The 16,315-nt window shown below is 43.7% G+C and overlaps 1 protein-coding gene across 1 annotated transcript in view; it reads left to right on the forward strand.

The window, feature by feature from the left end:
• NRXN1 (neurexin 1) overlaps window positions 1-15,802 on the forward strand; it is an 814,281-nt gene extending 798,479 nt beyond the window's left edge. The window contains 1 exon segment of the mRNA XM_068153449.1: window positions 11,529-15,802. Within this exon segment, the coding sequence (XP_068009550.1) occupies window positions 11,529-11,836 (308 nt within the window). The 3' untranslated portion in view covers window positions 11,837-15,802.
• The last annotated feature ends 513 nt before the right edge of the window (window positions 15,803-16,315 follow it).

Genomic DNA, 16,315 nt, shown 5'->3' on the forward strand with positions numbered 1-16,315 from the left:
AAAGGAAAATAAAATTACAGTTAGTTCATAGGGCTACTGTGTTCATTATGGCTCAAGACATAAAGGGAATATTTGTGCCTCAGTCCAATTATGCTGCAGTTGTGTATGTGTTTCCAGGACTGGAAAGATCATTGGGTTGTCTTGAGTCAGCCTTTTAAAAAGCTTGGCTCAAATGCATGTAGCTGTGGCTGTGTGAGCTACTACAGGGTGAAAATTATGCTTTATTTACAAACTTTCAAAATGTTAGCACTTAGCCATGCCTATCCATAAAGGAACTGAGGGGGCTTCGGGTGGAGATTAATTTCCCTGCAATCGAAGTCAAAGTAGTTGTTAAGGTTATTGATTTGCTCTCAAAATAAATCGGAAAGCAAAGGTAGCATTTGTCCACGTTGGTTTATTGGGAGCTGAACCACTTCTCTGTGAGCAGACTCAGCTCCTCCTGTCTCACAGAAAACATCCAGTTGGAGGAGACCTCCAAGATCATCCAGCACACCTTCGACCCAGCACTGAAGGGTCAACACTAAGCCATGTCCCTAAGCACCAGGTCCACACACTGCTTAAACACTTCCAGGGATGGTGACCTCAGCACTGGCCTGGGCAGACCATTCCAATGTTTGAGAACCTTTTCAGTGAAGAAATATTTCCTAGCATCCAGCCTGAACCTCCCCTGGTGCAGCTTGAAACCATTTCCTCTGCTCCTGTTGCTTGACACCAAAGAGCAGAGTCTGTCCCCTCCTCGCTCCAGTGTCCCTTCAGGTAGTTGCAGCGAGTGATGAGGGCTCCCCTCAGCTTCCTCCTCTGCAGACTGAACACCCCCAACTCCCTCAGCCCCTCCTCCTAGGCAATGTGCTCCAGGCCCTTCTCCAGCCTCGTTGCCCTTCTCTGGCTCCAGCTTCTCAATGTCCTTCCTGTCATCACCTCCCTGTCCATGCTGCCCAGGATGCCATTGACTTTCTTGGCCATCTGGGCACTTTGATGACTCTTATTTAATGGACTCTCAATCAGTACCACCAGATCCCTCTCCAAGTTGCAGCTTTCCAACCACAGATCCCCAAGTCTGTAGCTTACTATGGGGTTATTGTGACCCAGGTGCAGGACCTGGCACTTGGCCTTGTTAAACTTCATACAGTTAGCCTTGGCCTATGGGTGTAACCTGTCTAGATCCCTCTGCAAAGCCTCCCTACCCTCTAGCAGATTGACACAGCCACCCAGCTTGGTGTCATCTGCAAACTTACTGAGGGTCCTCAGTCCTCTCATCCAGATCATTGATAGATATTGAAAAGGACAGGCCCCAGTACTGAATCCTGGGGGACCCCACTGGTAACTGGGTACCAGCCCAGACTTAACTCCTTTCATCAAGACATGGTTTAATGGCCATAGTGGTGCTAGGTCAATGGTTGGGCTCAAGGATCTTAAATGTCTTTTCCAACTGATCCTATGATGGATCTGATGGAGTGCATGCAGAGGAGGGCCACCAAAATGATCAGGGGGCTGGAGCAGATGATCTCTGAGGTCCCTTCCAACCTAAGCCATTCTGTGATGACTGATTTTAGACAACTCTGACTTCTCAAATGCATCCTGTGTCATTTTGGTGGCGGTGGTGGTGTTCACATTCCTAGACTGTAATCTGATTGGTACAGAGGACCTGTGAGCAGCAAGGAATTATTTTAAAGTTGCTTTTTTCAGCACACTTAAAGCCAAAATCCATCTATCTTTTAGCTAAACGTGCCTTTTAGAAGTCAACCCTTGAGCAGATATTTCTTGCTGAACAGAAGCTGTTCAGGGAGAGGTTTAACACGTAGCCTAGAAGATGACAGCACTGGTTAGTGCTTCCCAGCATGTTTTCATTGCAGTCCCAGTGATAAGAACAGCTCAGAAGGCAGAGTACAGATGGAAGCTGGGGAGCAGGCTTTTTTCCCTCCACATGGTGGTTTTCTATCAGTCCAATTTCGGTGGCTCACTATGCTCGAAGACTGGTAAGAAATATTGACATCAAGTTGCTATAAATCAGAGAGAGCTCTCTGCTGGCTTGCACAAGGCCTTCTCCACTGGTGCATAAATGATGAATGGTTTTCCTTGTGTGTGAACTTTGCATTCATATTCCACTCCTATTTTTGCTCAAGTTGGACATAGGACTGGATGATTTTAAAAGCATTTTCCAGCTGAAACAATTCACAGAAACACAGAATGTTAGGGGTTGGAAAGGACCTCAAAAGATCACTGAGTGCAACCTCCCTGCTAGAGCAGTACCACCTAGATCAGGTTGCACAGGAAAACATCTATAGGAGGTTCCACATATACATAAGGAAAAATGTTTTTCCTGCAAGGGTCCTGTAGCCCTGGAACAGGCTGCCCAGCGAGGTGGTGGAGTTTCCTTCTCTGGAGACATTCAAACCCCACCTGGATGCAAAAGACCACACAGGAACACATCCAGGTGGGGTTTGAATGTCTCCAGAGATGGTGATTCCACCATCTCTCTGGGCTACCTGTTCCAGTGCTCAGTCATCCTAAATTAAAGAAGATCCTCCTCATCTTTAGATTGAACTTCTTACATTCAAGTTTGTCCTAGTTACCCCTTCTCCTGTCACTGGGTGCTGCTGAAAAAAAGCCTGGCCCCTTCCTCCTGACACTCTCCCTTTAAGTATTTGTAAGTATTTTTGAGATCCTCCCTCAGTCTTCTTGATTCCAGACTAAAGAAATGCAGTTCTCTCAGTCACAGAGATGTTCCAGTCCCCTAATTATCTTTGTAGCCCTTTTCTGTACCCCCTCTAGAAAGTCCCTTCCTTCTTGAACTGAGAAGCCCAGAACTGGGCACAGTATTCCAGATGTGACCTCAGAGTAAAAGGAAAGGAGAACCTCCTTTGGCCTTCTGGCCACACTCTTCTTGATGCCCTCCAGGATGCCATTGGTCTTCTTGGCCACAAGGGCATGCTGCTGGCTCATGGTATCCTGTTGTCCACCAGGACTCCCAGGTCCCTTTTCCCTAAGCTGCTCTCCCCCCAGGTCAGTCCCCAACTTTCACTTGTTCATGGGGTTGTTCTTTCTTCTGAGATGCAAGACTCCATACTTGGCCTTGTTGGGTTTCATTCAGTTTCTCCCCACCCAGCTCTCCAGGTTGTTTACAAATATACTGAATAGTACCTGTCCCAGTACCAACCCCTGAGGGACTCCACTCAATACAGGCCTCTAACTAGACTCTGATCACAGCTCTCTGAGCCCTGTCCTTCAACCAGTTCTCAATCCATCTCACCACCCAATCATCCAATCTGCACTTCTTAAGCTTAGCAGTGTGGATGCCAGGGGAGACAGGGTCAAAAGCCTTGCTGAAGTCAAGGTTGACCACATCCATTGCACTCCCCTCATCTCTCCCTCCAGTTATGCCACTCATGACTCAAATGTCACTGCCACTTAGATGGAACATTTTTGGTACAGTGAAGTCCATCCTAAAGTTAGCTGCCACCAAAACCTTTTTACAGTGTCCCTGCCCTTTTCTTGCCTTGCTGCTCATCTGAATCTTCAGGGAGCTAGAGCTTCAGGTAGCTAACTGAGCAGAAGATCCTGATTCAGCTGTCTGAACTGCTTCTCCGTGATTCCATCAGCTTAGCTCTAGCTTGAAAATGTATCAAGGCAGTGTAGTATTTGTGTTTTGCCTTCCTTATGTCATTTGCAAGATCATATTATTTTATTTCCCCATTTAGGAATGCTTCACTTCAAAAATCTACTCTACCTACTCACTTTGCTGATCAGTCAAAATTTCTGAGACAAAGTAACAGATTGCCAAAGATTTCCCAGAACAGGCAGGGGAACAGGATAAATTATTTCATGTAGGAAAGAAAGAAGCAGAAGTGCAAAGGTGAATGGCAAATGTAGAAGCAGGGGGAGGTAAGACTGACAGCTGGACTGGTAAAAGGAGAAAAGATCCATACTTGGAGGGAGAAAATGCTGAAAGAAGAGCAATAAAACTGAAAATGTTAATAAAAAGGGCAAGAGCACTGAGATGAAGCCTGCTAAAAAACATGGAGATGTATTGGTTTACATTATCCATTTGGGCTAAAATGAGATTTAGTTTTGTGGCAAATGTTTTCACAATGATTGAAGTGGGTGAAATATTCCCCTCAGCTCTGCAGAGCATATTAACTTCTGAACCTCATCGATTTGCCATGTCAGATCAATTGGCACTGTGCTACCCAACTCACCTATCTCCCTTTAGACTGATGTTGGCATTTCAAAAAGATTGAGACAACAAACCCTTCCACCTCGCAAAAATGAATGCTGCTTGCAAAACCTGGGGTCCTAAAGAGCTGGTAAGGGTTTGTGAATGATCTGAAGTCAATGTGCAGCAAATGGCTGCGCTTGGAAGCAAACAGATTTTGTGCTGTACAGAGATAGTCTTTAGCTTCTGAGCAAAACAACCTTTTCAGCTGTGGATGGTGTTTCACTGCCAGGCTGTTTGTATGACTGGCTCAGTTGGTATTTTAATGCATCATATCTTTCCTTCTGAGAACCTTTGAAATTTCAGTTTATAGGAAGGGAAGAGCCTGGGTTTGTGTAGCAGAGTAGATCAGATACCTTAAAAAAATTCTCTTAAGGTAGGTTATTGTCTTGTTCTCTCCAGCTCACAGATTGACAAAATGGTTTGGGTTGGAAAGGCACTTAAAAATCATGTAGTTCCAAACCCCCTGCCATGGACAGGAACACCTCACACTAGACCAGGTGGCTCAAAGCCTCATCTAATGTGGCCTTGAACACCTGCAGGGAGAGGGCATCCACAACCTCCCTGGGCAACCTCTTCCAGTGTCTCACTGCCCCCACTCTCAGGAATTTCTTCCTAATCTCCAGTCTCAATCTGCTATCCCCCAGCTTCAATCCATTCCCTCAGTAACTGTCTGACCAATATCTCAGAAGAAATGCAACAGTTGGAGATGGCAGAGGTAGCCTCACACTGCTTTACCGCACCGCAGGGTGTTGTATGTACAGGTCCCAGCCCCTGTGCTCTTTGAATCCTGATGCCATTGTGATCATGGAGCACAGTGAGTTCAGCAGCTGGTTTTGTGGTGCCTCTCTCAGATGGTTTAGATTATGGCTTTGGATATAGACTGTTCCAAGTCTGATGAAAGGTTACCACTGACATTTAACAGCCACATGTGGAACAACATCATACTCCTTCCCTCCCATGGTAGCTCAAACTCGGACACCCTATGGAGAGCCAGCTTTTCCCTCCCATCAAGAGCTACTTAAGGCAAGGTGGGAAGGGAGCAGGCTGGGATGCTCTTGTATTCAGACCAGGATGGATTTGAGCTTAGTCTCTTGCTTAAGTTTACAGATAATCCTCATCTTGCACCTATCCTAGCAATTCACAGAATCACAGAATATTAGGGGTTGGAAGGGACCTCCAGAGATCATGGAGTCCACCCCCTCTGCCAGAGCAGGATCACCTAGGGCAGGTCACACAGGAACACATCCAGGTGGGTTTAGGAAGTCCCCAGAGGAGGAGACTCCACAACCTCTCTGGGCAGCCTGCTCCAGGGCTCCAGCATCCTCACAGTGAAAGAGTTTTTCCTTCTATTCCTGTGGAACCTCCTCTGCTCCATCTTGCACCCATTGTCCCTTGCCCTGTCATTGGACACTAATGAGCAGAGCCTGGCTCTGTCCTTCTGACACTGCCCTTCACATCTCTATCAACATGCATAAGGTCACCCCTCAGGCTCCTCTGCTCCAAGCTAAAGAGCCCTCAGCTCCCTCAGCCTGTCCTCAGCAGGGAGATGTTCCACTCCCTTCAGCATGTTTGTTTCTCTGTTTTTCAAGCAGTTCCCTGAGCTCCTTCTTGAACTGAGGAGCCCCGAACTGGGCACAATATTTCAGATGTGGTCTCAGCAGGGCAGAGTTCAGCAGAGGAAGAACTGAGCTTTGTTTTTCAGTTGTGTTTGATGTAATGAGATGTTGAAATTGCAGCAAGCTCAGAAACCAACAATGCTCCAGAAAGTCAGCCACAAACAGGTCTACAATGATAGCACACAGGGTGAAAATTAATATGTGTCCTGTAAATAATTGGCTTCATGCCTCATTGCAAATGCAGTAGTTAAACATTCTTGTCTTGTGAGTAATTTCCTATTCACAGTCTGTGGGAAGGCATAAATGTAAAGAAAACAGATTTGGGGTCCCTTTGTTGGGTGTTTTGTTTTGGGTTTAAGTCTGCTAATTTCAATTCCCAAACACAGTGGGAGCCTGCAGTTCCAATTTTCTTTTCACTGTGTTAGTGAAAACTGGGCACTCAGAACAGTCAGATTTTTCTGTTCCCCCTCTAAATTTTAAACCACTCAGAAATACAGTCGAGAATAATAACTTCCTAATCCATTATTACACCAGGTAAAGAAAAAACCAAAACCAAAACCCCAAACCCAAAACTCTACTCAATTGCTATGATTTCATGCAAAGTTTTCCAGAAGTGGTAGAAAAATCAGACTCTTCTAAAGCTGGTCTTTTGAGGCAATGCAAAAAGGTGGGTGGTGTGTTACTGAGAGGAAGAGTTGAGTATCAGAGAGGTTTGTTGCTTTAGGAAAGGATCACTGAATTTTTATTTGCTTGTGGTTTTTTTCTTTACAAGATTAACTTCCTCTCACTCTCCTGGCATGGCCTAAGTGTAATCAGAGTCTTCATGATTTTCTCTTGTTTCTCCTGAAACCACCCTGAGCTTATTAGAGTTGGTGTCAGAGCTTTTTGGAGATGACTTTTTTGCAGATCACTTTTTGTCCTTAAAAGTGAGGGGCCTTTATATGACATTTAATTTAACACTTGGCTATAAGGTATTTCTCTTCTCATTTAAAACAAGTAGCCCTATCTGCAGTGAGGTTAATGTCCTTTTGATGCTGCAGACCCCAACAAAGGCTGCAAATGAGTAGCAGACATAGGTACCCCTAGGCCTATCTTAGCTGCTGTGCCACCCATGCTGTGCATCCTGCTCTAGGTGAATGTACTGTGACAGAGGAGTTGGACTCAATGCTCTCCAGAGATTCCTTCCAACCCCTAACATTCTGTGATTCTGTGACTCTGCCTGGTTTAGCTACCAAGATGCTGGGGAAAAAAAAACCTGCATTGTGAGTTTCTCAGAACATTGGGAAGCAAAGAGCAAGATTTCTCTAACCTTGTAAACTTTGCTTGCTCTCCAGTGAGATTCATAGAATCACAGATTGCATTGGGTTGGAAAAGACCCTCAGAGGTCATCTTGTCCAAGCATCCCAAAGTCAGCAGGGACACTTCCAACTAGAGCAGGCTGCCCAGGGACACAGCAACTCTGTTCTTGAATGTCTCCAGGGATAGGGCTTCAACCACATCCCTGGGCAGCCTGTTCAGTATTTCCCCACTCTCATTGAGCAGAACTTCTCCTGATGTCCAACCTAAATCTTCCCCTGCTCCAGTTTCAAGCAACTGCCCCTTATCCTATCCCCACAAGCCTTTCTGAACAGTCCCTCCCCAGCCTTCCTGTAAGTTCCTTTCAGATATTGAAATGCAGCTCTAAGGTCTTCCTGGAGCCATCTCTTCTCCAGGCTGAGCAGCCTCAATTCTTTCAGCTTGCCTTCACAGTTGTCCCATGCAATCACTCCTGTCTTACAGGTGAAACAATTTGCAGATAAATTTCCCTTGGGTACTCAAGTCTTAGTCAAGTAAAGGTCCTGCTTAAATTAAAGAAACTGATTCAGCAGTCTTCTGAATGGGAGTTTCTTTGTTTACATAGATAGGACAAGAGGCAATGGTTTGAAACTTGAGCAGGACAGATTTAGGCTGGACATCAGGAGGATGTTCTGCTCAATGAGAGTGGTGAAACAATGGAACAGATTGCCCAAGGATGTAGTTGAGACCCCATCCCAGGGTCAGCCTTGATGTGTCCCTGGGCAGCCTGATGTAGTTGGATGTGTCCCGGCTGAGTGCAGGGAGGGTTGGATAAGATGACCTTCAAGGGTCCCTTTCCAACCCAAGGCAGTCTGAATTTCAGAAGAATGTCAGCTGGCCTTTTCCTGGTGGCCCTTTCTTCACTCTCTCAGAACTGGACACTTGTTTTAACACATGCTCCATGAGCCTTTCCTACCTCTCAGACCAACCCATGTGCTTTGTAAAATTTTCCTCTAAATTCCTCCTGATTCCTTTGCCTCCAGATGCCCTGCTGGGTGTATTTTAAAGTAAAAAAAAAGCTAAGAAGAAAAATAGCAGAGAGCCATTTCCTTGTCTGAATCGTTCCTTTTACCGAAGTCCAAACAAATGTTAACAAGAGAGGCTTTGGAAACATCCTGAGTTTAACTAACACGAACGTGGTGGTTGAGTATTCTTCAGGCAGATGGGATAAATGAGATAATTGTGAAAACATTCTTAAAAATAAAAAGGATGCCATCAGGTGAGAGGCAGGCATGGAGGGGAGGCTGGAAAATATTCCTTACATGGTTATTTCTTTATAAGGTTGCAGTGTTAAGAGAATGTTTTCTTCTAGGCAAGCTGTTAGGTGTCATTTAGTAGACATTAATTGTAAAGTTAGTCGTTGGCTTTTGGCCCAAATGTCTGTGGTGGGCTTTTTTTTTATATAAAATAAAAGGAGAGCAGCTGTTAGTCCTTCAGGTATTGACAGAGTTTATTCAGCTGCTTCTATTCTTTCTCAGGCAGAAATTAATTTCCTGAAATCACATCCAGGAAGATAAGGCTCTGTCACATGTTCACTCGCTGTGGAAATACTCTGGAGTCTTTTTTTTTCCTGCAGCAGTGCATTGTCTCCTGTCAAACAATCGTTGACACCCTGGGTGCAAAGGAAGTGCCATTTCCTATAGTAACTGGAAGGGAAAAACAAGAACTGAAAGAGTCACTGACTGCTTTGGAACAGACCACAGGTCCTAGTAGGGTGGCATCTACCCTGAAATGAGGAAAAAATCTTAGAGCCTTCTGAAGGAAAACTTCATAGAATCATAGAGTGGTAGAGGTTGGAAGGGATCTCCAAAGATCCTACAATCATAGAATCAACCAGGTTGGTAAAGACCTCAGGGATCAGGTACAACCTATTACCTAATATCTAACACCTCATAACAACTAAACCATGGCTTGAAGTGCCACATCTGAGATCATCCAGCCCAACCCCCCTGCCAGAGCAAGATCACCTAGGCCAGGCCACACAGGAACATATCCAGACAGGTTTTGAAAGTCTCCACAGAAGGAGACTCCACAACCTCTCTGGGCAGCCTGCTCCAAGGCTCCTGCACCCTCAGAGTAAAGAAGTTTTTCCCCATGTTGTGATGGAATTTCCTGTGATTGAGTTTACATCCATTGCCCCTTGTCCTGTCATTGGACATCACTGAGCAGAGCTTGGTTCCATCCTCCTGACAGCCCCCCTGCAGGTATTTGTAAACATTGATAAGGTTCCCCCCTCAGCCTTCTCTTCTCCAGACTAAACAGCTCCAGGTCTCACCCTTTTCTCACATGAGAGATGCTCCAGTCCCTTCATCATCCTCATAGCTCTCCATTCCCTGTCCCTCTTGAACCGGGGAGTCCAGAACTGGACACAGTATTCCAGGATAGTCAGGGAATAGAATAGAATAGAATAGAATAGAATAGAATAGAATAGAATAGAATAGAATAGAATAGAATAGAATAGAATAGAATAGAATAGAATAGAATAGAATAGAATGAATAGACCAGACCAGGTTGGAAGAGACCTTCAAGATCATCAAGTCCAACCTATCATCCAACACCACCTAATCAACTAACCCATGGCACCAAGCACCCTATAAAGTCTCCTCCTGAACACCTCCAGTGATGGTGACTCCACCACCTCCTCGGGCAGCCCATTCCAATGGGCAATCACTCTCTCTGTGTAGAATTTCTTCCTAACCTCCAGCCTAAACCTCCCCTGGTGCAGCCTGAGACTGTGTCCTCTTGTTCTGGTGCTGGTTGCCTGGGAGAAGAGACCAACCTCTGCCTGTCTACAACCTCCCTTAAGGTAGTTGTAGAGAGCATTAAGGTCACCCCTGAGTCTCCTCTTCTCCAGGCTAAGCAACCACAGTTCCCTCAGCCTCTCCTCATAGGGCTTATTCAGTATCTCTTGTGTAGTCATAGAAAATACCAACTTGTACCAACTGAGAACTTTGAGAGGGGAGCAAAAATAGTCTTTGAGATGAATGACAATTTCCATGAGTCTTACTGTGGTGCCTCTATTCTTTCAGCCAAATAAAATGTCACCTTCTTTAAACCTGTGTGGGATAACTGCCAGCAAGTGGTGTTTCAAGAGTAGGAACACAAATCACCAATAAATAAATGATGAGTAATAGCAAGCTGGGGAGGCAGCTCAGTTATTTTTGGAGTTTCTGGCTTTTTGACTGTGTTTTATTATTCATAGGAGATGTCTGTAGCCGGTGGCTGCTTTTAATTCTCATCACCCAAACTTGTTGCAGTTTTTTGACCAGTGTTAATAGTTTGAGTGGCATTAACTTTAATGGATTTAATATTTCATATCAGTAATCATAGTATCACAGAATGGCTTAGGTTGGAGGGGACCTCAGATATCTTCTATTCCAACTCTCAACTAGACTCGGCTGCTCAAGGCCTCATCCAACCTGCCCTTGAATGCCCCCAGGGAGGAGGCATCCTCAGGCTCCCTGGGCAACCTGTTCCAGTGTCTCACCATCCTTGCACTGAAGAACTTCTTCCTCATCTCCAGTCTAACCCTGCTCTCCCTCACCTTCAAACCCTTCCCCATTGTCCTGTCTCTAGACACCCTGATGAAAAGTCCCTCTGCAGCCTTCCTGTAGGATCCCTTCAGGTATTGGAAGGCAGCTCTAAGGTCCCCCTTGCAGTCTTCTCTTCTGCAGGCTGAACACCCCCAGCTCCCTCACCCTGTCCTCATAGCAGAGGTGCTCCAGCCCTTGAATAATTTTTGTGGCCTCTTATGGACTCACTCCAGCAGCTCCATGTCCTTCTAATGCTGAGGACAACAGAACTGGAGGCAGGATTGGAGGTGGGGTCTCAGCAGAGCAGAGTCAAGGGGCAGAATCTCTTCTCTTGCCCTGCTGCCCACACTCCTCTGGCTGCAGCCCAGCACACAGCTGCCTTCTGGGCTGCATGAGGGCACTGCTGGCTCTTGGGGAGCTTCTCATCAATCAACACCCCCCAAATCGTTGTGGGCTACTCACTGCACCTAGCCTTTATTTGCTCCTGGGGCTGTCTGCTCTAGTTGGAGGTGTTCCTGCTGACTGCAGCGAGGTTCGACAAGATGATTTTTGAGGGTCCCTTCCAGTCCAGTGCAATCTGTGAAACTGTGCTGACAGACACAAAAATGGAATGGACTCCAAACCTTAGAGTTTTCAGAGGAGGGGATCAGGGCCCATTGCCAGGCAGTCCCCACCAAGCAGTGTTTTGAGAGCAGGGCCTGTTGCCAGGCAGTCCCCAACTAGCGAGTGCGATGAGGACGATGCATGCTCCCAGCAGGTAGATTTGACTAACTCCTCTGTGCGCAAACTCAACAATAACCTCTCCCTTATTTCATTATCTACCCACAGCAAATCCTACCAGGGCAGGAGGAGGAAGGGAGTACCCTGGCTCGTCCGAAGTGATCCGTGAGTCCAGCAGCACGACGGGCATGGTGGTCGGGATCGTGGCAGCGGCGGCGCTCTGCATCCTCATCCTCCTGTATGCGATGTACAAGTACAGGAATCGAGACGAAGGCTCCTACCACGTCGACGAGAGTCGAAACTACATCAGTAACTCAGCACAATCCAACGGGGCTGTGATCAAGGAGAAGCAGCCCAACAGCGCTAAAAGCTCCAACAAGAACAAGAAAAACAAGGATAAGGAGTACTACGTCTGATCCCAACAGCTGAAAGGAACGCTTGTATAGGAATAGTCTTCATTTTATCTGAGACATAATACAAACTTATTTCCTTTACTTTTTATGAAGCACATTCAAAACAAAACAAAACAAACAGACAGGGAATGCAATCAGAAAGGAAAAGACTGTTTTTAAAAACAAGCATTTCGTGCTCTTTGTTTCCCAGAAACAGGAGCAGGTAAATTCCCTTAACATCCACAGTGTTTTCATTCCCTCTGCCTGTCTTTATGTTGCTGGAACATTTCTGAGAGACAATGGTGGCACCACGCACTCATAAAGCGAAGGAGTATTACTACGGCGTCGAGGCACAGCGAGAAACAAAACGAATTAACAAACAAACACAAACAGGAGGAAAAACAAAATAAATGAAACTAAAAAAGGGAAAAGAAAAAAAAAAAGGAAAAAACAAAAAAAAAAAAAAGGAAGCTACCTATGATTCTGGATTTAGCCAAAGTGCTAGGCTCTTTCTTGAGAAGTAAGTTAGTCTTTATGGTCAGAGAAGACTGCCATTAAATGTGGTGACTCAACAGCAAGCAAACACAGAAGCGTTTGCCGTCCGGTGCAGTGAAGCAGTGATTGGAAACTTTGCATTCTGAAACAAAAGTGCTGGCTTTTCTGAAGACTTCACGTAGAACTACTTTCAAAAAGCCCTTTCTTTCTTTCTTTCTTTCTTTCTTTCTTTTTTTCTTTCTTTTGGTTTTTTTTTTTTGGTGTGTGTTTTTTTTTCTTCTTTTTCTGGTCAGGAGGTTAAAAATAAAAACCAACAAAAAAAAAACCAACAAAAAAACCACAAAACAAAAAGTACGGAGGCCTTATTTAACAAAAAAAAAACCAACACAACAGCAGAAAAGAGACAACAACAACAACAAAAAAAAAAATAAAGACAAGAAAAGAAACCAACCACAATAATAATCTGGAATATAAGGCACATTTCCACCAAAAAAAAATTATATAGAATTTAATAATAATAATTATATATATATAAAAAAAAAAAGGAATAAAAAATAAAGAGAAAATAAAGAGACAAAAAATAAAGAGAAAAAATAAAGAGAAAAAAATAAAGAGAAAAAATAAAGAGAAAAAAATGAAGAGAAAAAATAAAGAGAAAAAAATACAGAGAAAAAATAAAGAGAAAAAAATACAGAGAAAAAATAAAGAGAAAAAAATACAGAGAAAAAATAAAGAGTCAAAAATAAACTGAGGGCATAGATGCAATCATTGGGAAAATTTTCATGCACGCTTAACTATGTTATTACATATGTTTATATAAAAACCACATCTCTATGTGCTTTCTGGACTGTGATAAGTGATGTTTTATAGCCTGTTGTATAGAAAACAAAAAAAACCAAAAAAACAAAAAAAAAACCAAGCAAACTATATCTGCTCTTCAGCCATTTTTGGTAAACTCAATGTTCTAAGTGTTGCTAGGGTATAGAGAGTTTTCTGACATCTGGAGCAACAGACATACTTCAGGGTTGGGTTTGGGTTTGGGTTTGTTTTGTTTTTTTTTTCTCTTCTTTTTGCAGCCATTAGAAATTGTCCCCAAATTTCTTCCCTTTTCTATTTTCTGTTTGCTTTTTTTCGTTTCTCTTTTATCTCATTTTATTTCCTTGGGTTTTAATTATTATTTCCTTTTTTTTTCTTTTAGTTGCAGTGCAGTGGTAATACTGAGGGGGATGTGTATGAATGTATATAAGAGTCAGCTAGTTTTTTTCTTACCTGTACAGCCTCTACTCCGTTGCAATTGAGTTTTAGTAGTTTGTATGAAGGAAGTGGAACTAGGAAGCAAAATTCTCTCTCTACTGTAATTTGTCTTCTCCTTCCTGTTCCCCATCTCTTGCTCCTGATACGCATCAACAAAGTTGATCGGAGTGGCCAATTTTCATTAATTAGCTAAATATTTCAGCGACTTCAAACTGGCCTTTGGCTTCCAGTCAAAGCTTCACTAGTGGAGAGCATGGTTTGCCTTACAGAAACTTTATTCTTAAGACAGTATGAGAATGAGGAGTTTGTGGAGAATCTTAGGGAGTATCGCGTAGTGTTTATCAGGCATTCAATTAGATGACAGCTGCCACAGCATGGGGCGGTAAGAGACCTTAAAAAAAAAAGACAGACCTGTTTTAATTCTCCAGGCTGATTCTACTGCAGAATTTTGCCCCTTTCTCAACAGAAAAAAAAACAAAAAAGAGAAAGAAAAAGGAATTACCTTGAGGTGCACGATAGTATTTTTCAGCGGTGGGCATTTTGACTTAGAAAGAAAAACAAAAGAAGTATTTTTAGCTATGTTGGTCATGTAGTTTTGCAAGGCATCAGAAGCAGGCAAAGAGAAGTTCATCCTGTTTTCAAGTGACATGTTGCTTTTCTTGCAGATATATATAGATAGATATATATATACACACAAAAAGCATTAATGCATTTTAGTTAAACATACTCAAGACGAAGCTGGAATTTACATGGTAAGGTTTGGGGGGTTTGTTGGTTTGGGGGTTTTGGTTTGTGTGGGTTTTTTTTAAATTTATTACTATTCTTTTTTCTTTCTTTTTTTTTTTTTTTCCCCTGGTATTATTTCATTAGGTTCACAGCAATAAATCATAGCTTAACATTTTATTTTACACAGAAGTTCAAAGGGAAATGCATGAGACAGAAAGAGGGTAGGTTCAACAGAAATCGATCAAATCATTGGAAGGCCTCCTGGGAGGGATATAGATGTTCACACTTTACAGACAGGGAGGAGGACTTGGAAATCAGCTTTGAACAGCAGGCACAAAGCATTCTGTTGTGTGTTCTTCACTGTAGCTGATGAGAATGGCTGGGAAGCGGTACGGCTAGTGAGCTGGGGGGCAGAGCACTTTAAAACCCACATGTAGCTGACGTGAAAACACCTCTCTCGAAGGCTGCCCACCACGTGGAGGTGTGTCATGTTGCCTTTGCCAAGCAGTCTTTTAATTTTCATCAGCATTTGCACAGCAATGAGAACAAGGCTCACCACACACATCCGCTGCTCATCTCTTAGACGGTTCTTCACCCGTGGCATCCGCAGTTTCTCCCACCTTTGCAAGAGAGCTGTGCTCAGGGAACAGCAGGGTCAGCAGGTATCCTAAGAGGTCATTGCTGGAAGCAAGAGATTTCAGCTGGAGGGGGGGAAAGAAGAAATTGGAAGCCAGGTGGTGGTGAGATTTCAGTGCTTGAAGACGCAGAGAAGGACGCGAGCGATGTGATGACAAGACGTGACAGAATAAACGGTTTGGGTGAGGTGAAATGGTCTTTTCTGCTTGGTATTGATTGCATTAATGAAATAGCATGGTCAGGTCAACTTCCAGGCAGTTTGGTAGATTAATCTTTAACTAAATCCATACATCAAGGAAAAAAACCAACAAACACAAAACCAAACAAACAAATCTGCTACTACTATGATAAGCAAACACGGTTTTCACACTGTTTCTGAAGGTTCTCCTTTTTCCTCTTTAATTTAATAACTTAACAAACAAACAAACAAAAAAAAAGCAAAACAAAACAAACAAACAAAAAAAAAAGCAAAACAAATATGGATGTATCAGAAGTGCCAGCAAGTGGATTTAAAATTCCTATACTGTTTTTTTTTGTTTGGGGTTTAAAAAACAGCAGCGACAGCAAACAAACATACACCAACTACCTAACACACAATTGGATCCTTTCTCTCTCTAATAACCTAATTTGTCTGACTGAGATGGCTTCATTTCTATGACTGTCTTGTGTTGCCTTTTTTAACAAAACACTAAATAACTGTGTGAAACTTTCAACCCTAAGACATCAAAAGAGAGGCCCAATGCCCCTAACCTTATAGTGCTTTCTGTGATAGATATTTACGATTTTTTTATTTGTTGCAAGGCCAATTTATTCATTTATTGGAAATGCTAAGCAAGTGGAATTTACTGTTTTGTTAATAAAAATGTTTCTTAATACAAACTCTGGCTTGGTTCTTCTCTCGCTCCTGAGATCTGGAGTCCCCCTTCATCTTAAGGACCAGAGGGAATGGATGGAAGCTGGAAGAGGGCAGATTTAGGCGGGAGATTAGGAAGAAGTTCCTTCCAGTGGGGGTGGTGAGACACTGGAACAGGTTGCCCAGGGAGGTTGTGGATGCTGAAAGTGTTCAAGGCCAGGGTGGGTGAGGCCTTAAGCAAGCTGGTGTAGGGGAAAGTGTCCCTACCCATGGCAGGAGGCTTGGAACTAGATGATCTTCAAGGTCTTGTCCAACCCAAACCATTCTATGAATCTTACTTGCACCCTGTGATAGGACAAAGGGCAATGGATACAAACTGCAGCACAGGAGGTTCCACCTCAACATGAAGAGGAACTTCACTGTGAGAGACACAGAACACTGGAACACGCTGCCCAGAGAGGTTGAAGAGTCTCCTCTGGAGACTTTCAGGACCCACCTGGATGTGTTCCTGCGTGACCTGTGCTGGATTCTATGGTCCT

The sequence above is a fragment of the Melanerpes formicivorus genome, unplaced genomic scaffold (genome assembly GCF_026170545.1).
Source record: "Melanerpes formicivorus ecotype bairdi unplaced genomic scaffold, bMelFor1.0.p_v2 SCAF_26, whole genome shotgun sequence".
NCBI lineage: Eukaryota > Metazoa > Chordata > Aves > Piciformes > Picidae > Melanerpes > Melanerpes formicivorus.